The 23,112-nt window shown below is 48.5% G+C and overlaps 1 protein-coding gene across 1 annotated transcript in view; it reads right to left on the minus strand.

Annotated features, from left to right (window-relative positions):
- The window catches only part of ADAMTS17 (ADAM metallopeptidase with thrombospondin type 1 motif 17), a gene marked incomplete at its 3' end in the record, with an annotated part of 333,792 nt that overhangs the window by 188,557 nt on the left and 122,123 nt on the right, over positions 1 to 23,112 (minus strand). Inside the window, exon 8 of the mRNA XM_080808797.1 lies at positions 10,718 to 10,823. Within this exon, the coding sequence (XP_080664923.1) occupies positions 10,718 to 10,823 (106 nt within the window). The remainder of the gene's footprint in view (positions 1 to 10,717; positions 10,824 to 23,112) is intronic.

Raw genomic sequence — 23,112 nt, forward strand, 5'->3', positions numbered from 1 at the left:
AGAGTTTGGCATCCTGGAGGTTGGCCAAAAATTTACCAGATTTTATGATGCATCAAGTTAAATGTCTAGATTGGAGTAGGGTCTCTTTCAACAGACAGGATGGCTGTTTCAACCATGTCTTCAAAGAGAGCTGGTGTTCAAGCTACAGAGAAAGTTGAGCGGGAACCTGGAACCTAGCTCTGGAAGGCAGCAAAAGAGCCCTTGGCACCTGCTGGCACCACGTGGTCAGTAAAAAAAGCATGGGTGAAAAGGAAGGATCATGGGAGAAGTTCCAAAACCAGGGCAAGAAAGCTATTCAAAAAACTTCCCCATGGAAAAAAACTTACAAGTGAAACAAACAGATTTTCCCGTCAAGACCAAAGGGCAGGTGCAGTGTCCCACCCAGCTAGGCGTAGCCCCATGCTGAGATGGGGTCGGCAGAAGGGGCTACCGCTCTGATATGCTCTAATCCCCCCACTCAACTGTCTTGTGCACGGGAACACCTGGCTGCCCCAGATCCCTCCATTTCTAACCGGCTCCCAGGTGGCGCGATAACACTGGTGTTCAGAACACACTCTGAAGAGCAAGGCGCTAGCTCGATGCAGTTCTAGATGTTTCTCTAGAGTGGGGCTGCCTCATGCTTCTCTGCCAGATTCTGGACTGGGCAGGGGATAGGGGAATTTTAGGGGACAACTGTTAAGTCAGTAAGGGGAGTTTGGATTGGGGTTGGGGAGTAGGAAAGCAGTGGGGTTTCTGGAAGTTTGTTCTGTGGACGAAGCGAAGCTCCATGTGGACCAGACAGCCAACAGCAAGCTGGCCTCTTCCCCCCAACCCCCTGCCAGCTGTCGGAACATAGCTTCTGCCTCCCCTCGGTGATCACAGAACATGTGCCACAAAGATGAACAGGCTCTTAAGGAATCCAGGTCTCCCTTGACCCCAAAGCCACCAACAAAGACAACTATAGGTTTAGGTGTCGCTAACCCAATGAGCACATGTGCTTCTGCCTGGAAGGCTCCCTGGACTGGAAACCAACCTGCACATGCCTCTTGGCGGTGCATAAGGCTCCTGTCATCTGGTCCTCAGTGTGTCTGAAGCTGCCCCACAGTAGGCATCCTACTGGACCTGCTATGTCCTCATCGTGGGGACATCGTTATCAAGTATGGCTTGCAAAGACCATGATGGCTTCTTGCCCCTCCTTCGCTTTTGTGGTCTACCCCGTGGGGAGCTGGGGGAGCCATGGCCACAGTGCAGTGCAAGCTCACGCCCTCATCAAGTAGCACACCCCGGTGTCCCAGGGTCCAACATCTCCCCATCGCTGTGCACCCAACCCACACCATAGCATCAGCATCTCAGGGGCCCTGACAACCCTGAGATTGTTCCTGGATTAGTTCAACACTGACCAAGCTCTCTCCTTTCCATTCTGTCTCCTGATAATAATCAAAAGTGAGTGCCAGCAAATCACCGGGCTTACTTAGCACCCACCCCCTCTCAACACCACAGAAGTGTGGCTATGATTAACAAGACCATGTCTTTGCAATGCTTCCAGCGACTTGCGAAGAGTATTACAATATCCCTCCTTCTATATCCATCTACTTATTTATGTTTTTTCCAAGAGAGCCACTCCCAGATCCCCACACGGGCCCCTGACAACCACTCAGTTGCTCAGACTTCAGCAACCAGGTGCACAATTTCAGACCCCTCCCACTGGTCCTTTCTAATTCCATCATCTGGCGAAACCACCACTTCTACACCCTCTGTGGCTGCAAATGGATAAGGATGAGGAGAGCTCTTTTCCCAGAACGCACTGTTGACAGTGCTGATGGCAAAGTCTGCAGGGTCTCCAAGAACGTGTGGCTGCCCTCAGGTCTTCAGTTTGGAAGTTTCCATCAGCAGCAGGCAGTAGATAAATGAGGATTTCAGGCATGGCACGAAACACCTTGGGAGAATGGGGGCATCTCTTAGCGAGCTTGGGCTGCTATAACAAAATACCGTAAACTGGGTGGTTTATCAATAACAGAAATTTACTTCTCACAATTCTAAGAGGCTGGAAGTCCAAGGTTAGAGTGCCAGCATGGTGGGGCTCTGGTGAGGGGCCTTTTCCAGGCTGCAAAAGGCTGTGTTCTCTTTGTATCCTCATGTGGCAGAAGTAGAGCTAGCTAGCTCTCTGGCCCCTTCTTATAAGAGCACTAATCCCACTCATGGGGACCTTCATGACCTAAGACCCACTAATATGATCAGAAGGGCGATTAGATGTCAACATATGAGTTTGGAGGGGTACAAATATTCAGTCCATTCCAGAACACTCTGTCTGTAAAGAAATCGGTATCGTATACCCTTGCCACCTCCCACGGTCCTTACAAAACCCTAGCCATGTGAGCAGAAAGTGTCTTTCCAGGTAAAGGTAAGTAAAGCCAGTTACCAGGAGACCCACACAGGGAGGACTGGGCCTCAGCACAGGCTCGTTCTTGTGTATAAAGGGCACCATGCCACGGCTAGAAGCTCCTGCTCAAAGTTTCCCACTGGCCACTTAGAGCTGCAGGCAGGGCGAGAACTGGCCATCTGCTAAATAAGGCCAAGTGGACTGCGCATGTCCCTCCCTTCTCTGAGAACCAGAAGAAAAGCCTCTTCGCCAAAGCTGCCGGAAGCTCTGGCAATCTAATGAGAAAACTGGATCTCGTCTCATTCCTGGAATAGTCTGTAACGTAAGGAAGTTCTGAGGGGATTTTGGAATTTGGTTCTTCAGCCAAACTCCACGTTCCTCCCATCTTCTCCAATACCATCTCAGACAACGGCTTTTTAGGCAAGGAAATCCACCTGATAATTAAATGCAAAGAACTCCTGGGGCAGAGACAGACACTCGCAACAGCTTCCGTAGCCTTCCCTGTTACAGTAATGATGCTCTGGGGGCTACAGACGGACGCCCCAGAGCCAGCTGGAGTTTCCATCAGAGCGATAACGTCCAGCCAATGGCTATGTGGCCTGGCTGCTCCGAATGCAGGTGGGACCACATCTGTCTGCTTGCTGAAGAGCTTTTCCCTTTGTTTGTGTTCTCCTCCCAGGCCTGGCCTGCGCATATTTGGGAAGGCTGTGGTCAAGGTCCTCTTAAGGACAGCGGCTCTGGGTCTTCCAAGCAACTGGAACAAGTGTTCCATCCCCACATTCGAGTCCGCATCAAGGGCAAGACTGCAAAGGAAATCCTGGTAACTTTCTGTGCAATGCCTGTTAAGGCAGGGCCGTGAGAAATCCTAGCTCAGGGCAGAAAAGCCCTGTGAAAACAGCCACCAGTTACAACATTCCTTGCTACTCCGGACGCCGCACCTACCATTCAAAAGTCGCAAGTCTGGAAAGGGCCAGAAGGAAATTCTGCCCTTTCCAAAGCCACACTCAGGGCCATGCCGCATGGGCTCATGGAAGTCCTGCAGGGCGCAGGCCTGCCTTTCAAATCCTCGGGGCACCGCAGCCTCTGACGTCTCGGGTCTTTCTAGCTCAGTGAAGACGTGAGGAGGAGGGTGGCTTATAAATTAATGTTCAAGACCCTGCACTTTCCAGCAGCAAATGTAAAAAAATAATAATAAAATGAAAGGAAACGAGGCCTGAATGTTTTGCACAACTCTGGAATTTGGATAAGACAGCCGCACCCTGCGGATGCTTGCACCGACTTTGATCCGGGGGCCAAACGCCGAGGAAATCGTCCTCAGGAATCCCTCCAAACTCCTCTCCGTGAAACCTGAGAGCCCCGAACACTGTGAGCACCACCAATTACCCTTCAGTCTGGAGGGGGAGGCTGCGGGAGGCCGTGGGAGCCGAGTAGAAACAGAGGAGGAGACCCAGAGAACCAGGGAGGAACCTGTCTGAAAACCCAGCGTGGGACTTGCCTGTTCTAGAACCAGATCAGAGACACCCAGGCTTCTACAGACCTCCTGGGGGGAATGTGCCCCAGCCCAAACTTTCTGTTCCGCAAGAAAGGTAGACCCCCTCCCACCATGTGAACACAACTACCCCAATCCCAACTAGAACAAAAGCATACTTCCCCCTCCCCCTGGGATTTCTAAACAGTTATGACATTTCCAGAAATCCTCTCTTTGTTGTACCTTCTTTATATAAAGCTGGCCCATCTAAGGTCTATGCTCTGCCTACCAGACTGAGCCCCACAGCAAAGGGTCCGGGCGACAGCTGTGGCTGCCGGGGCCATCCGCTAGCGGGTGACCTGCCTGATCACATCTGGCCTGCATTCACTCTGAATCTCCCCCACGCTGCACCGGGCAGCTTTCTTAATACAGATCACAGACAAACATTTCTTCTCTTCACACATCTGGATAATGGCTTTCCTTACTTCCTGTTCTGGGATCGAGACAATTCTTTTCAGATTAAATTGTGTCGACTGTAGTAATAAGAACTTTTCCCCCAGAAGAGTTCTCTCCTCCCCTTTCCCTCCGCTCCCCCGCCCTCCCTAGACACTTGTCCACTCTCTGCCCACAAGGCACAATTCTCAGGGATGGGAATCAGATGACATTCCATGCTGCGCCCCAGGTGAGCACGTCCCCAGGCATGTGTCAGTGAGACATCCTTCCAACATCCACTGCCCCAAGCTCATTTGCACTTTGTCACCTTCTCACTGGAAACATCCAGAGTGCCTGGATCTAGCTTTTAAGGAATGTCTTTAAGGGAGGATACCAAGTGTCACATGGGAACTGCTTGGGGTCGAGGATCTCCCTCATTACTTCAGGGGAGCACGCAGGGGTATCCCACCTGCCCGGTCCTCATTGGGCTGAGCAGGGGAACAAAGTCCCTGCTCTGCTCATGTCTCAGTGCTCCTTCCAGTTCTGTCAGCCAGGACAATGCTTCCAAAATATGGGGCATGGCTCCAGTGGACCATGGGTGGGTGGGTCCACTGTGTGAGCGCGCAGGTCTGAGAACCTGGCTCTACCCCACATATTGTTGCAACTGAGCCCACTTATAACTATTTGCATGTCTGTGGGTGCACATATGACTGCCCCAAACACAACTCCTTATTAGGACACTTGTATCTCTAAACCTCAGCCCAGAGTTTCTCTTCGGAGTCCTAGGGACTCAGTACCCTACCCCTCACATTCCTCCCATGGCCAGGCACTTAACACTTTGTTCTGAACCCTCACAGAGGTCTCCTGGCAGGTGTTGGGTGAGAGGTGACAGGACTGACCCTGTCTACAAGGCCACGGTCAGGACGGCTGGGCTTTTCTCCACCTGCCACGCCATGAACGCACATGGTTGCTGGGGTGTCAGGGAAGTGGCAAAGGGAATGGAATTCTGGGTGACCGAGAGGCGAGTGACAGGGGAGCAGGATCATACTCAGCATTGCTGCAGCCCACATGATGGTGGCCCAGAGACAGACATGAGAATGTAGATGACGCCAGAAAGCAACAATGAAGCCCCTGAGGCCCGGGAGCCATGGTTCTCCACCCTGGATGCACTGGGAATCCCTGGAGGGCCTTCCTTAGCACTCTCTCCCCCAGAGGGCAAGTCCTAATTGCTCTAGGGTGAGGCTCAGGCCACTGGCACTTAGAAATGTTTCAGGGGCTCTCCTTGTACAGCTACACCCATGTCCCCTGCACTAGGCTCCCAAGCTTCCCCAAAGAGAGAAGTTTTCAGAGGCCACAACATGAGGAGAGGTGAATTCCAGAACAGAAAGACCTGAGAAAGGGAATACGGAAGTCAGGAAAAAAAAAATTCCAGAATGATCAGGTGGAAAGAGTGCCCACCCCGAGAACAGGCAGAAAGAGCCCAAACAGGGGGCATGGCTTTGGGGCCTGTCTGGGGGGCTTTTTGTAGATTTACTTGGGTTAGAGAGGTTTGCATAGTTTGGAAGGACTCAAGGCAGGAATTGATCTGGCTCAGGCTTATCTAGCAGAGCCTCCTAAATCCAACAGAAGCAGAGATTTACTTTCTGCAAGAGAAAGCTCTTTGTTTCTACCTATAAAGATAGGTCTTTTTCCCCCTGTATGTGGGTGGCCGAGTTTGCACTATGTGGTTTCCCTCCCCTCTTTCAGCACCCCATCTAGATGGGCCTGTGTTCAGACGTTCCCTGGGAGCTCTGGTCTTACCTGATTGAGAAGCAAACTGCATGTTATGGTGTTCTGGGTCTCCCCAGGCCCTAAATGTCCACTTGAGACTCTGTGCCCTCCTCATCTCCCACTGTCTACTGCCTCCTCTGGGCCTGATCATGCCATCCCACCCCCCACCCCAAACAAAAGGCATTCTCACCAGCTGTTCTAGAACTGCTTCCTTTCTCCCTTTTACATTAAAACTCCCAAATCACAGCAAACAATATATTCTAAAATTCCCGTAGAAGTACTATACCAGTTATTTTACTATTCTACTGAAGTCACTACCAACTCCCTCCTTGATCTGTGAGGGTGTCATCTGATTTTGGTTTTGCTTTTCCCATGGGCCATCAGTATGGACCTGGACCTAACCCTCATTGGGGGAGAGTCCGATCCATGACCAATCAGGGCCAGGCCTCAAAAGCACGTGCTTGCCCGAGAGAAACAAATGCTTGCTTCTCATTGTCCCTCTTTCCCTTTAAAACCAAATATTGATAAACATCTTGGACACTGACGTCTACCACAAGGCACCCTGTCCTGGTTTCTTGAGGGAAAACACCTGGGCAGCGCTGGCCCAGCTGGGCTGTGTCTCTCAAGGAATGGCCCCCTAACTTCATAAGTTCAGTTATAACCAATAACAGCTGTCAGCTACAGCTCTCTGGAGGGAGAGAGGTCCATCACCGCCATCTTCTCACACTCAGGAGCTCTTCCTCTCTCCTGGTCACTGCAGAATGAAGGAATCCCTCATTTCCGGTTGGGTTCTCAAGCTATCATGGCAAGACAGGGAGACAGCTGCCTTCCCAAATGCACACTACTGAAGGAGACGGGCAATTTTTCACCCCAAGTAGGCAACTAAGTCATGAAGTCTCATCAGAAAACCTCAAAGTCAGAGTGCCTGGGTGGCTCAGTCAGTGAAGTGTTCAACTCTTGGCTTTGGCTTGGGTCATGATCTCGAGGGAGTGAGACAGAACCCCACGGCTGGCTCTGTGCTCAAAGAGGAGTCTGTTGAAGACTTTCTCTCTCTCTCCCTTTGCCCTCCAACCCCTCTCTTTCTCAAATAAATAAATGTTAAAAAAAAAAAAAAAGAAAAAGAAAACCTCAAAGTCACTGTTATCATGGCTTCTACATGGAGCCAACTCATCCTCCCAGCAGAATCATAGATAGAACCTCCCACGTTCTCCACCTGGACTCCCACCAGGAACGGCAAATCCTTCAGACCCATCCAAAGCTGGGGCTGCAGTCTTTCCCACCCTTTTTCTTTCTCAGGTAATCAGAAAGCTGTTGATCGTAGCTGAGGTACTTGAATTTCCTAGGGAAGTCCCTCTTGCTGATACGCTGGCTTTCTTCTGCAACTAGGATGCCATGGATTGTCCTTTCTGCCTTGGTTGACAGAAATCTGAAGGTACCTTGGTTTTTTCGATATATAACAAGTTTTCTTCTTATTTCCATCTCTTAGAACATGGGTCTTTAATAGCCCTGATGTATGGGTATATTATCATAGAAGTGATCCCAAATCATTTCAAGTACAGACTAGAAATTTTTAAAAAGTAATACTAGTTTCCTAATCTATTAAATAAAAGCTAAATAATACCTACCCCATAGAACTGATCAATAGTATAATGATTGCCCAGCATCTAACACAGTAGGTGTTTGGTAAATGAGATCCGATTTGACTTAAACATCATTAGTCCATTATTAATTCCTGTTCTAAGCAGAATTATTGATATTACCATGGAAAGAATTTTCCATTTAATTCATAACTTAAAACCCACATGACTGTAGATTGGATTAGAGACAGTTTATGATACCAAAGAAATTATTTTTGAACTACAATATGTAAAATACGATCATTCATAAAAAGAGACACAGAAAGAGGGAGGAAAAACACAATTCTAGGATCTGGATGAGTTAATTGAGGAAAATTAGCTTGACATTCCCTTTGGGTTTTCTGACAGCCAAAGCAGGGAGAAAATCAGGTTAACGTATAGGACTCTTGTTGTCTGATAAATGCAACGTGTAATTCACATGGAAAGTGAATTTTTCTCCTGACATTCAGAGCTAGAGTAATGGCTTGCACAGATTCTTACATGAGATACAGTGGATAAGCAACAGAAGGGCCATACTTCGGAGCACCTAGGGGCAAAGGCACACACCCAACTTTCAGAAGAGAAGTTTCATTTTATCAGTATTAAATTTTAGGGACCAATGGGTGAGTCCCTCTGGGGACTTTCTAGAGGTACATAAAAGGGTACTCTTTCTCATTTTCTAAAGCTTTCACTGAGAAATTTTCCTGAAGGACATAGACCAGTGCTCAGGTCCTCCGAGAATACCCTCCCATCCTCTCTTAGTGCACATGTACTTAAAGAACATACTTAATTTAACTTAAGGAGTTAAATGACTCCACTCTGTTCCAACATGCAGCTGCCTACAGGCTTCATATCTGTGAAGCAGCCTGGCAAGTGGCTTCACTCGGACTATAGGCTGATCCCTCTTGTTAAGCCCCGACACAGCCTCGCCTGGGGCTCTGAGCCCAACTAGTCAGAAGGGTCTGCAGATGCAGAGACTGTGGCTTCGTTCCTCAGAGACCTGCTTCCCATTGCTCACAAATAATCAGAGACAACAGACTTCCCAGGGAAAACTATAATCGCCCAACTAGGGGCAAGGCCAAATGCTAGCAGAATTTATTGGCTTTGATGAACAATTAGGTATTTGTTTTCGTAGGTAATTAGAGTGCAATAGCAAGTTATAAAGGGCCCTCCAAGAAACTGAAGCAGACTGTAGCTAAAGGCTACTGGTGTCAGACTGAATCTCCCCATTCATTCCTGCAGCCCTCCTGCGCTGGAATGCCAGAGGCCCTGCACAATCGCACAGGTCAGCGGGGAGAAAATGGCCCCCGGTGCTCTTCACGTCCAAGGAGAAAGGCCTGTGTGCGGCACGTGTGTGCTCACACACGGGTGCAAAGAGCACTCCAGCGTGGGCCCTGGCACTAAAGACTGCATGGAATCTTGCAGTTCATATAAACAGATGCATTCAAAAGTCCACGACAACCCATGTGTCGGAAAATGTTTTGACAACTGCATTCTCAAGACCACTAGGTCCTTGATTCTGAGGAACCAGGATGGGCCGGGTGGGACCTTTGGTGCAAAGAAGAGAAGAGAGGATGTTTGCCAAAGCCATACTGATTTACATTTTTCTCTCAGCAACCACTTTCCACCACAGCTTTGAGTGTGTGTGTGTGTGTGTGTTTAGCAAATCAGAAATATGAATACATATTTGATTACGATTAATTTTAAAAAATTATTTCCTAGTAGTATAGGCAAAAAAAAAAAGTGTGGGCAAAGCGCTGTTGCCAATATTTAAAAAATACTGTTGAGATAAAAGAACTGTGTACTTAGAGACAACTACTCGTTTTGCTTCTTTTAGCCAATGACATGTTATTTCTGCCTTAATCCCAGGAAATACACACGGGATTATTATCATTTGCTCTGCTCACATCATGATACTCAGTAGGCACAAAAAAGGTAACAACCAAACCCATCTACGAGAGTGAAAAAAATGAGAATGGGACCAGAGAAAACAAGACCAAAAAATACAGATAAAGCCACAAATACGGCTAATCTTAGAGGAAACTGATTTTGTGCTTCTCCTTATAGACCGACTTTACTTTTGCAGGAGATTGAGCTCACATTTAGGGTCCCGTGCATCATACTCAATAGGTCATTAGGAAACGCTTTATATTTTTTTGCCAAGAACTAGATTTCTATTTAATTTTGTTCTACCCAACCCGGTATAAATTTTCCTATTGTTCTGCATGCTCTGATTGCCTCAATTTATGTATTTATTTTTTAAGTTCTCATGCAGTCATACCACAGTTTTTTTTCCCCTCAGAGAAATACAAAACAGACACCTACTGCAGGAGAAGTAGTAAACCCTCAAGCCACAGTTTTAGGGTCGGCTGGCTTTCTGCCACCTGAGATTTCCTGCAGGTGATCTCAATCTTGGGCCAGCCACTCAATCCCTCTGACCTTCTGTTCCCTCCTCTGAAAATCGGGAGGCTGCCTCAGATCCTTCCCACAACACCTTTGGGCTCTGAGATTTTATGGCTCTTCCCTCCTCCAGGGAAGAATTTCCATGGACAAAGGCAGCAGCTGATAAGTCTTTTAAACTAAGACACTGACATTCTGCCTTAAGACAGTTGGACTTCATTGGAAACCGGCTCTCAAGGAAATAGAAAGTCAACAGTATGAAGATAATCCCATTATCTGAACGATAGAGTGAATCAAAGATCATGCTGGTCCAGGAAAGGAAATGCAACCAAAGAAGACGTTCTGAGACAAACCTCTTTGCTCTAGACTGTGTGTACTAAGAAGAGACATGAATATGAAATGAACATTTCAAGTCTCAGATCATCTGGTCAGTAATCTTTCTGGGTTCCCGGAAGGACTGGGACCCAGGTTTGCTGGCCTAGGTCTGTTACAGAAGAAGCAAAGGCAAAGAGCAGCACTGTTTCAGAACTCTGGGAATTCAAGAAAAAAAAAAAATATATATATATATATATATGTATGTATGTATAAATACATATGTTTCAGAATATATATATGCATACATATATTCAGGAAGGAATTGGAAAACGCAGAATAATAGAGTCTGATACTTACTTGTGGCCCAGCTCATGAGCGATGGTAAAGGCCAAATTGAGACCATTGTCTTCGGCAAGCACACATTTCCTCTTAGCACTGCACACGCCTCCTAAGTAAGCAATTCCTGCAGCAGAGACACAAAAACACATCCTCTTCAGAATGTGGGAGGCCCTGACCTCGCTAGGCCAGTCTGTAAGGTCAACATCACTCAAGACGGAGAGGGGAGGGGCAGACTAGAATGGTAATGTGGCCATGGGGCTGGAGCCGTCATTCCAGAGCTCCTGCGGAGGATGGGCTGGTGTCTACTGCGACAAAGCATTAATGATAATAATAACCACCACGCAGATCTCCCAAGCATTTAGTAGGTGTCAGACAATGTGCTGCACTTGCACACATTATCTCATTTCATCGTTAACTACCCAGGCTGGCGGTGACAGAGGGAGACCAAGGCTCTGCAGGGAAAGGTGAGTTGGAGTGGTGTGTGGTGGTGGGATGCTCTCCAACTTCAACATCCAGGGTGGGGAGGTGGGGACGAGGTGAGGCCAGAGAGGCAAGGCCCCCAGCGTGAAAAGTTGAAGGAGGGTCCCCCTCCTCAGAGCTGACCCTGTGCTTGCAAGCCCAGAGAGGAAGGGGATGCCTCCTTAAGTTCTGCACCCCGGGCACCTTCTTTCCCTCCTCCCAGTCCGAGCCCTGCAGGACCAGTACCCTCAGTATGGGAGTAGGGCACCTAGGAGCCACTAGGCTCACAGAAAGCAGGCCAGGGAAGGCTGTGCATGATATTCAGAAAAATGTTTCAGGAGCCTTCCAGAGAGAATGAGACTGGGGGAGAGAGAGAGAGAGAACACCCTGGAAGAGGAGTCATCAGTGACGCTGAGCCCCATGGACCAACTCACTCATCTCCACACACACCTGACTGGGGTCCCTTGGCCGCTGAAACAAGAACTGAACCCAGGCCCCCGGCTGGAAGCCAGACTCAGGGGAAGGGTGTAAGCGAGGGACAGGAGGCTGCCAGCCTCTGGAGGATGGAGGGGAATTTTCTAGGGGACAGGGATTAATTACCCTGGCAGAAAGGCATATGTGAACAACAAGAGGGCTTTGGCCCGCCTCGTCTGAGACACAGCCACGTGTCTGCAGCTGCCACTCCCCACGGTAGCTCTCCACGTTCCCTGTTAGCTCCTGCTGTCTCTGCACCCGGACAGGCATCCCTCACTACCCAGGTGCTTCTCAATGACACAGGGTTTATCTCAACACCCGGAGTCCACAGGCCCCCACCCCCTCCCAGGGCTTGGGACGGAACCTGTGTGAGGACGGGAAGCCCTGTACTCCCCAGGACTGTAGCCTCTGACCCCTTCATACAGCATGAGACGCATGAGTGGGTGGTGGCCCAGGGCAGCCGGCACGGCGCACACTGGCAGCAGCTCAAGGCTCCCCTTGCTGTGAGTTCACAAGGGCTCTGGGGTGGGCTGTGGGTCCACTGGTCCCACAGTCAAGCATGTGCCGCCCAGGGATACCTGGTGACCAGGTGGATGGAGGCTGTCTCAGCCAGACTCTCCCCATCAGCACTGTGCCCTGAGAGAGACTGTGGCCACCGGCATGAGAGGTATCCATTTTCCACCCACGATGCCATGCCCCCCGCAAGTTGCATGCTGCCCCCTGTTTAGCGGGCCCCTTTCACTAATGCACACCAGGTGTCTCAGGAGTAGACACCAGCCTTGCAGGCACAGGAACTGGGGAGGGAGGGAAGGAGTTGGTGGAAAGTGGAGGAAAATGGACAGGGGAAGTTAATTAAAAATGAACCTCTTTCCTTGCTTCCCAAAAGCGACACCTATACTCTTTGTTGACACAAATCCAAATGGAGGTGGCTCTCAGCCGCACACAGGACACTCCCTCCTTCCTCCCAACGGCCCCCCAGGAGCTCCCTTGACCTGGGCTCTACTCTGCAGGGGGATGCTGCTCTGGGGCTGAGCTCACAGTCGGTGCACCAAGCCAGTACCACAGTGCATGTCGATTTTTATTTGGGAATATGCAACATGCTTGGCCAAGGTTGAAGATTAAGAAAAAAAAAAAAGAGAGAGAGAGAGAGAGAGAAACAGAGGGAGAGAGAGAAAACAAAAAACAAAAAGAAGAAGAAGAAAAGAAATGTTAGTTGGCCTCAAGATGTGTTTTTTTTTGCACGTGGACATCATAATCTAGCAAAGCAGACATTGGAAGTAGAAAAATGACAACCAGAAAGTACACGATCCGGCTTCTTGGTGCCTTCAAGGTCATTATTCTGGTTTTGTTTAAAAATGCTTTGTGGGTTGCTGCACCAAATCCAGCAGTGAGTAGGTGGAATGCTTCTACATAGCACCGATGGTATGTGCGTGCAACAACACACACACACACACACACACTCAAATGCACACCCAGCAGTGCTCTCCCAGCCTGGGGGCTGCAGCGTCCTGGGTCAATGAATCAATCAGAACAGTCAGATGTGCACACCACCACCCCCCCCCCCCCGGGAAAAGCCATCTGGTGAATGGGGAAGGGAGGCATCTGAAGCCAGCTGTGCTGAGCTTGCGGTCCCAAGAGCGGCTGCTGAACCAGCAGACTTCGAAGCCACACGAACACGTTCCTGGCCCCTGCCGCTCTCAGCACCCGGAGCCGGCAGGCCTGAGTTTCCACTGTAATTAGGTAACACGCAACATTAGGGAAACAGCTAAGCAAAGAGCCTTCCAATAATTGCATTTTAATTTTTCCAAGGCACAGAGGATTTTTTTTTTTTAAGGAGAAAACAAAGGATCAGTTTATTTAGGAGAAATGTTCTCACACACGGAGGTGGATTAAGATCTAGTGTTTTGAATGATGTATTCCAATCATGCACAGCCTGGTCAGGAAAGCGAGCAACGCAAAGTGCGTAAGAGAAGACGGCTCCCAAGATGGAGTGCAGGAGCCTGGAGGCTTTAGGACCCACGGTGTGGAAATGCCTACAACTCACAAAGTCTGGAGAAAATCCCAGGTTGTGGTAAAAGTAAGAGTTGCAGGCAATAAGCGGCAATTGAGCCATGAGCTTCAATGAGAAACAAAGCCCACCACTCTTCCCTGTTCCCTGGAAAGAATGGAGGAGCAGTGGGAAGGGGAGGGGAGGCTGAGGCTCCGGCACCAGAGGGAACTTCCTATTGCACCAGAATTCCCTACACCTACAGTAAGACCCTAGAGTGGTGTTTTCCATGTCTTTAGCCTTCCATGATTTACAATTCTTCACCAAAAAGGGAAGAAAAGCAACATGGAACTTATGCTCTTGAAATAACTGAACTTGAAATGTTAAAAACATCAATTCCACATATTTGCAGAGCTCCTTGGAACAAAAAGGGAAGCAGAAAGGCAACTGGCATTTACTGGGATCCCCTCTAGGGGCAAGCACAACTCGGAACGCGTGACCCTCCCTTATTTGGTGGGTATGGTTACTGGCCCTATTTTATACACAGGGAAATGGAGGCCCAGTAATTATATGGCTGACCAAGCTGGACCCAGCTACAAAAACAGGACTCTCTCTAATACCGTGCTCCTCCAGGTAAACGCTGAGCCTCCCTCACCAAAGCTTTGGTGACCAAGAACAATGAGTCATCTCTGTGGGTTTAAAAGATTTTCATAAATCTTAAGGTGTGCTTATGCAGAGATGTGGGTGGGCTAAAATAAAGGTTTCAGGCATTTAAGTCCAAGCTTTTTTAAACTAAAGATAAAAAAGACTCAAGGGATATGTGCAACAATATTAGCAGTTACCTCTGCTAATGGCGCAGTTCGTTGAGGATCTGACTCTTGGTTCCGGCTCAGGGCATGATCTTGAGGTTGTGAGATCAAGCCTTGTGTCGGACTCCGAGCTGAGCATGGGGTCTACTTGAGATTCTCTCTCCCTCTCCCTCTGCCCCTCCTGCTCATGTGCTCTCTTTCTCTAAAATAAAAACATAAATCTTAAAAAAAAAAATCCAAAATGCCAACAATAAAAATGAAGAGATGTAAAGATTTTTTCCCCGATGCCTGCAGAAGTCTATCAGATTCATTCAGAAAAGCCAGAGGCTCCTAACCCATCTTCCCAGCCATGTCAACTCAGTGTGGACATTCTCCCTTCTCTTCCTTTCCTTGGTAGGACTGCAATTTTGGAGAGGAAATTGGGTGAGGAAGTTTAATTATTTTCTTTTTTAGTAGAAAACTGCATGATATAAGCACATAATTCTTAAACTCAAGAGTTGACCATATCCTTTCTAGATTAAGGAATAAACAACACACAACTGTATAAACTCTGATTTATCCAGCAAATTGTCACATGTAAACAGTTTGCAGCTGTTGGCCTTATTGTCCATTACTCATACCTTCTTGGACTCTGCCTCCGAAAAAAATGGTCGAGTTTCTCCTACCAACTGCTCAAAGTACTGACACCATCATGGTTATCACTGGGATACCATGCTGCCAATTACAAGACAGCAACTTACAGCTCTTCACTTGGCAGTCACAGTGATTGAGACAGAGTTGCACACTCAGCCTTGTGGACATGACCTCACGCTGATGTAAACTTCCCTAAGTGGTTGGAGGTATGATCTGAATTTGTGAACAGCATTTAGGAGCAAATGTCTTAGAGTCTAGGGTGTGACAAATGATAAAGAACTATGGTCAATTCTCATTATCTCCGGGATTTAGATTCTAAAAAAGCACTGTGAACATGAAACTCTCAAATACGGAACTACCGCTCCTAGGGGACATATAGGATTAGGTTCCTTTAAGCCTCTGGTCACAATACTTTCGTCAACTGACTAATATGTAACCTTGTTTTATGTGAGTTCCTGTTTAAAAATACGTTAATATATATTGTTAATTCATTAACTTTGAATTCATGGCCAACAATCCTATAACTCACGCCTAAATGAAGATTAATCTTGTATTCTTCTCTGTAAGACACACTGTAGCCCTTCTGTGCTTTTTAGAACACAGGACAGAACTTAAGCACTATTCCTGGAAGCCATTGTAAAAAGCAAAATCAACCAAAAACAAGCACAAAAATGTAAAAAATATGACACCAGAAGACCAAGAAAAGGACTTTTTTTTTAACAGCATGAGAGTTGAAATGAGAAGGCAAAGGGTCCCCTTGTTCAACCTCATCTGCAAGCAAGCCTCTTTGGTAACTGAAATATTTTGCTTCTCTGCCCACATCTGCAAATGACCACATAAGCACTATAAACATTGATTTGGGGATTATAAATAAATTTTAGCGAGTAGGCAAATTCACAAACATAGAATCCTTGAATGACAATGGACCATATTCTTAAAATTATGTCCTATTATCAGACACAATGGAGTCCTTACCAGTTGCAATAAAGAAATTCTACATTTAACTGTCTACATTTAAGTGTTACATACATTTCTTAACTCTGTATTACCTAAATTATTTGAGGACACCTGGGTGACTCAGTCGAGATTGGGCATCCAGCTTTTGGTTTTGGCTTGGGTCACAATGCAGGGTCATGGGATAGAGCCCTACACACAGTGGACAGAACCTCTGCTGAAGAACAGGTGCAGCTTCTCACAAACTGGGACAGAACACGAAAGATAAGGCTCTGGAACGCTGGCAGGAGAGGTGGCCTGAGTGGCATGGTGCCCTAGCTGGGGACTGAGGAGCACCACCTTCCAGATCTGGCCCTATCGGCAGCTCCCTGTCACACAGTGCCCCTATCTCCCAGAAGCACAGCTGGATAAGCTCTTCCAGACCTACTCTTGCCTTGGCAATTCCACCTCCAGTTTCCCTGCTTCTTGTTTTCTGAATCCCTGGGTGTCAGTTACCATGGGAGGAAGAGGAGTTAGCCAAGGTCTTTATTCTTACACCATGAACAGAGAGTGGGAGCCATGGTCAAAGAGGGGCACTGGCTCTCTCCTAAACAGGAGTATTGTAGAAGCTGCCACTGTAATTCAAAGCTACAGTACCTAACAATTTTTACTGAGCAGAACACTGATGACCTGAAAAACCCAGCAACTTCCTTGAGGCTAAAGGAAGTAGTAAGTGGTCAAAGTAAAGGGAACAGCTTTCCAGCCTGATCACTGAAGAGTTCAACCTTCCTGATTTTGCAACTTAACACAGTTAGAGCAGGCAAAGTAACGTAGGACTTGCATAAAGACAGACATTTACACAGAACTGGGAGTCCAGAAATAAACCTGCATATTTACAGTCAATTGATTTTTCAGCCAGAGTCCCAAGACCACCCAGAGAGGGGAGAAAAAGAGTTTTTTCAACAAATGGTACTGTAACAACTGGAAAGCCACATGCTGAAGATTTATGTCAGACCCCCTTCCTTACATGGTACCCCCCAAATTAACTCCAAATGGATCGAAAAGCTAGATGTAAGATCTAGAACTATAAAATGCTTAGAAGAAAACAGAGGAATAAATCTTCCTGATATTGGGGTAGGCAAAGCCTTCTTGGGTATAACATCAAAGGCATAAGGGGGGGGGGCGATGCCCATGCCAGTGTATTCATGGATGCAGTCACCATCCCTGGAACACAAGAATAGCTGTGCAGGGGCTGGGAGTGAGGTGGGGAGGTGGGGCGTCACCAAAACAGGCAATGATTGTGCTGACAAATCCCAAGGAGGCTTCCCAGCCTTCTCCCTGCACCATAGCTTTCTGCTAATCTGCCCAGCAGCCTCTGTGTCACAGGCAAAGTTGCTGAGCCCGTCCAAATGTCATAAGACCTGCTTCTTCGAGATAGGGTTTTCCTGATTATGGTCAGAGTAAAGGAACACCACACTCTAGTTTTCCCCAATGCCTCTAGGACCCAGGGTTTGGGGAAGAGATGCCACCACAAATCCCAGTGAGGGAATCACACAGCCAAGTCCCCAGAAAGGACTGGAGGGTCCCAGGGCTGGAGCCACAGCTCCTGCAACATTCTGATGAGTTCAGTAAGTGTTAAGTATAGAAGTCAACTTTCCCCATAATTTACAAGTTTGGAGCAAAAAAGTTCATCCCAACACTTTACTGCATTCTCTGAAATCCCAAACACGATGGGACAGGGGAGGGAAGAGAAAGAACTTGATACTCAACAGACCACGACCGACATGAGCCAAGTGCACAGAGAGGTCCTGCAGATTTCCCACCCTCTAGGCAAGATGGCACTTGTGTCCCGGTGGGGCCCAGCACGTGGGAGGGGAACTCCAGGGAGTAGACTTAACGTTCCTCAAATAAGCAAGACGCCTCTCCTCGGAGGAGCCCGCAGCAGCTCAGGGGTTCTGAAACAGGCCTGGACACCCACCAGGAAGGGCCCCGAGCAGGTTCACCTCAGGACATCGGAGGGGAGTCTGTCCGGACATTCTTAAAGATCTCTTACTTTGACAAATACTTCATATCAAGTGTTTGCTGACTCCCTGTATATGATGGCATCGTGCCAGGTGTGGGATCCCAAGCCGAATAAAAGCCACGCAGGCCTAGAGGGAAACACAGCTCTGAGAACAACATCCAGCATAAAGCCAGGGAGGCCGGTGGCACCGGGAGAAGAGATGCTGTAAATCGGGCGCTGAGCCTGCAGGCTGGGCGCCAGGGTCTCTAAGACACCACTTCCCCAGGGAGCTGAGCCCACAGCCAGCTTCTCAGCAGCGCGGACAGTGGAGACCGAAGCTGCAGCTTTGGCACTGAATCCCCTGCGGCCTCCCGCTGTACGTCACCTGCTATTTCGGAACACCCCCCACAGCCATGCCCTCATCCTCACTTCCGTTCAGTCGGCCAGCTCTTCCGGGCACCCCGCGGCTAGCTCCTCAAGCGGGAGCGTTTGCCCGCAGAACCTGCGAGTGCCTCAGGAGCTGGAAGCCTATGAGCTCCCTTCAAAAGCCCTCTGAGCACTCGCATGTGCTCACCGAGCGCAAGAGGGGCACAGACCTGCCTTCCAGCATCTGCCGCTCCAAAAGCTTGACTGCCTCAGAAGCCTGCTCGACGTCTGCACCTCCGTAACACTGCGTCCTCTCCTGCGCATGCGTGCGTGCCTCTGCGTGTGCACACGCAGCGTGAGCGTGTGGACGTGATCCCGGGCACGTGACACAACAGTCTTCCTCGAAGCCGGCACTAGGAGGCCGATGCCCACACTCCCATAGGAACAGTCACAGACAAATTTCAAAAGCTTGAACGCATTCGTGTTTTTGCATGGATGGCATTGCCTACCGTTTGTTTTTGTTAATAATTTTACAAGGGGCTTTGGCAGTCGCTTCAACAGCTTTAAGACTCCTCTGTCCTCTCTTGCCACCTGTCCCCTTGACTGGTAGGTTAGCAAATTCTCCCTCTCCCTCTGGGAAGTTGGGGTTTTGGGTGGGGGTGAGGCTGAGAGGACAAGGGAGGTGTTTTGTCTAAAAATACCTCCTCCGTGTGGGAAAAGAGACAGCTGAGGCTTCCTCAGGGCCAGATGTCTCCAAAGGGGTCTGAGAGTGAATCCAGGGGCTCCTTGGAAAGAAGAGCACATTCCCAGCCCTTCTGTGGCCAGAGGATGGGCCTCGGTTACAGTCTGTCAATAATTCTGTTTGAAATTGTTCGAGAGCCTGCAGGCAGAGCCACGGGGGTGGAAAACGGCTAAATCGTGCCATTAGCCAGTGCCAGGAAGAAAGTGAAATGATGGGTGGCTGGTAGGAGGGACTACGCACATTTTCATCGTGCCCACTGCGGAGGACTGTGTTGTGTCCCACCAAATTCACAGGCTGAAGCCCTATCCCTCAGTGTGACTGTATTCAGAGATAGGTTCTTTCAGGATATAATTCAGTTCAAGTGAAGCCATAAGTATGGGGATCAAACCTGATATGAGTGGTGTCCTCAGAAGAAGAGGAAGAGACGCCAGAGACCTCTCTCCTGTGCATGCACAGAGAGCTCATGTGAGGACCCAGCGAGAAGATGGCTGTGTACAAGTCAGGAAGAGTGGCTTCACCAGAAATCTACCCCAGGAGCATCTTGACCTTGGACTTCCAGCTTGAAAAACTCAGAAAAATAAATGTCTACTGGATAAGCCACCCAGTATGGGGTATTTTGTTACAGTAGCCTGAATGGACTAGTACACCCAGAGCCTTACCTAGATACAGACCGGAAGTGCTGTCTGTTCTGCTTGCTCACGTTAGTAATGGACAAAGACAGTGGCCACAGGAGCTTGCCATCCTCATGTGCTAGACGACACCAGAGCTGCCCCACAGGCTGTGGGACCAGGCTCACCATTTAGGGCATAGCTTCATAACAGGGAACCAGTCTGGAAAGTTGTATGGGCCATCTGGCTGAAACAGCGAAAATGCTTGGTAGAGAAGTCCCAGGGTAGAACGCAAGGAGTCAGAGAAGTGTCTCTGGCTCTGTATTTCAAAGTTGAAACACCTCAACCAGTGGCACTTGGAGACACAGAGGTGACATCGCAGTCATTTGGCAGTGGGGAGCCCAGGCGAGTTAGAGCTGGGCTCCCCATCTGGGGAAATGAGGAGAGAAGTGGAAAGACAATGTTGTGCCCAATGCAGACCCATGTCTATCGGCATCTGGAAATTTCCCCATCCTTACGAAATGCTCTCAAAAAGCTCACAGGCGTAGACTTCAAAAGAAGAGTCAGTTTCCGATAAGGCTTGTAAAGGTTACACAGTCCTAGGTCTGAAAAATAGGAGGCTGAAGACCTCTCTTCAAATCCCCAGGGGATTGCAAAGAATACCTGGGAAAGGGGATGGGGAGCTAGGGAACCGACCCTTCTGGGTCTGTGTGGGAACCTGCAAGCCTCACCAGGCACCCAGCAGGCCCCCGAATTTCTGCCACGCAAGGGAAAGAGAGCTCTGCTGCTGTTTCTGTTCAGTGAATCTCAATAAAAGCGGAACCAGCAGCAACGGGCATTCTGTGTGCCCAGGGCCAAGTTCAGCAAGCTGAGAAACACAAACGCCGCTGTTCTTTTCACCTTGACTCATTCAAAAATTACAAGAGCACCAGCCAGGAGACACTGGAGCTGTCGATGCAGACGTCCAGACAGTGGTTACGTGTGGGAGGAGAGGGGCTGTGACTGAGATGGGGCCCAGGGAGGGGCATCCGCTTGGTTGACGAACTCCAGTGCCTGACTCGAGTGGTGATGGCAAAGAGGTTCCTGTTAGAGTAATTCACTGACTGATTGAAAAAGTCGGGTCTGGTGATTCTTCAGGGAACAGACACCAAAGGGGCACACGTGAGTCTTCCCAGAGGCCAGGACTGTCTTATTTCTAGATCTGGGCTGTGGTCAGGCAGGGTGCTCCATCCAGAAAGATCTGCTGAGTGGTGCACTTAGATATACTCTGTGTAAATGAGACTCCACTTAAATTTTATATAAAGAGATGTGAAATAGGAAAGTATGGGCCTGATTCAGCAATGTGGGAATGACCAAGATTAGAGGCCAACATAGACGACAGGATCTAATGTATAACATGGTGACTACCCTTGAAAACACTGCATTAATTGAAATTTGCTGAGAGACACCTAAATGTTCTCACAAAAAAAAAAAAAAAAGGAGGAGAAGGAAGGAAGTAAATATGCAAGGTGATGGATGTGTCAATTAACTTGAGTGGAATTCCTTTATAATGTCTACATATATCAAATCATCATGCCATACACTTTAAGTATACTACAATTTTATTTGTCCATGATACCTTAATAAAGCCGGAGGAAAAAAAATGAGTTTGCATGAAGAGCATTCAAGGGTCACAGGTTGATGAAGTCATGGTGCTAATAATTAGTTCATTAGTCACTGGGATTAGAGTCAGTCTATTTTTATCTGCATCACCAGACATCACCTGGATTACCTGCATTTCTCAGACCATATGAGCTGTTTCTATAATTCACCTTCACTGTCTTGCAAGGACTCTCTCAACGGTATATTCTTGAAACTTGTCTGAGACAGCCTTGATAAGCAGCTTCATACTCATAGCTGTATTTCCACAGGAAAAATAAAATACGAGGTCATGCATAGACATGTTTGCCAAGTTAGCAAAAAAAAAAAAAAAAAGGAAAAAAGAAAGAAAAGAAAAGCTTTCTCAGAATAATTTAGAATCCACATTTCTTGCTAAATGCTTAGCCCAGCAAAGTCACCCTCTTGGGGATGCAACGTGAAATCAAAGTGAGACCCCAGGACAGGGGTCTAGAGCCGCACCAGACGCACTTCGAATCCATGCTTGGAATCCTCTAGGGTGGACCTGGCTCTCGGGCTGTGCTTGAGGGTGCAGGGAGGAAGTCATGCCAAGCCCCAGCACAGTTCTGCGGGGCTCCCGGAGCACAGGTCTGTAAATTCCCCCATTGGCAGGACACTACAGCCCCTCAACAAAAGAAGTAATCTAAGGTGGGAGTCGGCTCTCATTTGGATATTGACTCAATGTTCACAGCTAGTCAACCTACCATGACGAGTCCTCCCTTCTGATGGCCTAGGGAGCCGCAGGAGGGGCTCTGCTTCTGCTGACAGGAGGCAAAAAATGACATCATTCCTTTTGATTAACTTAAAAAAAAAAAAGACAAAAGCCAGCCTCTTAAAAAATGAATGTTGAGACTGGGGCTAGGAAGGCAGGAGGACAGCAAGCACAGGGAGAGGAAGCAAGCTGATCTGTTCTGGAGGGGGCAGACAAGAAGATGGCCAGCCTCTGGCACGGCATGAAGTAAGTGGGCTAAATTCCCAGGCTCTGGCCTTTAGGTTCACGTCCTTTTGCTGTTTTACGCGTATGGGTATGACTCATGACCGAGAGGCTACTTGTCTAAGTTTGATGGAGCCACTACAACAAGATACCACAGACTGGGTGGCTTACATGACAACAGACACTTATTTTTCATAGTTCTGGAGCCTGGAAGATGGAGAGGAAGCCAGTGCGGTCCAGTGAGGGTCCTCCTCCAGGTCACAGAGGCCATCTTCCTGTTTTAGCCCCATGTGGCAGAGGGGCGAGGGAGCTCTGGGGCTTATTACAAGGGCACTGATCTCAAGCTTGAGGGCCCCACCCTCACGACCTCATCACCTCCTAACACCATCACCCTGAGGATAAGGATTCCAACCTATGGGTTTGGGTGCTGGTGGGGATGGGACACAAATGTTCAGACCACAGTAGATACCCTGAGTTTTGGGATTCTTCCAGGCTGCAAAAATAGTGTGAATGTCAGTGTCTGTGTCTACAATGTCAAAGGCAGAGAATATGCATGCATTTCTCATCTTTTAAGCATTTCACACACTTCTGTGTCACGTCTGTGCTGATGAAGTTCCCCGTTCCCTCCCCAGCGCCCCACTCCCCGTCTCCATCCCCAGGACCAGGCTCTCATTCAAGCCCTGCTGTGGCATTCTACCAAGGCTGGCCAGTCTGGCCCTCTCAACTTACCCCAGACTCAGCCCACACCAAACGGGACTTGCTACTCCAAACTGAGCCTCCTCAAGGCCCCACCATCCCCGACTTCGAAGT

Source organism: Martes martes, assembly GCF_963455335.1.
Source record: "Martes martes genome assembly, chromosome: 7".
Classification (NCBI taxonomy): Eukaryota; Metazoa; Chordata; class Mammalia; order Carnivora; family Mustelidae; genus Martes; species Martes martes.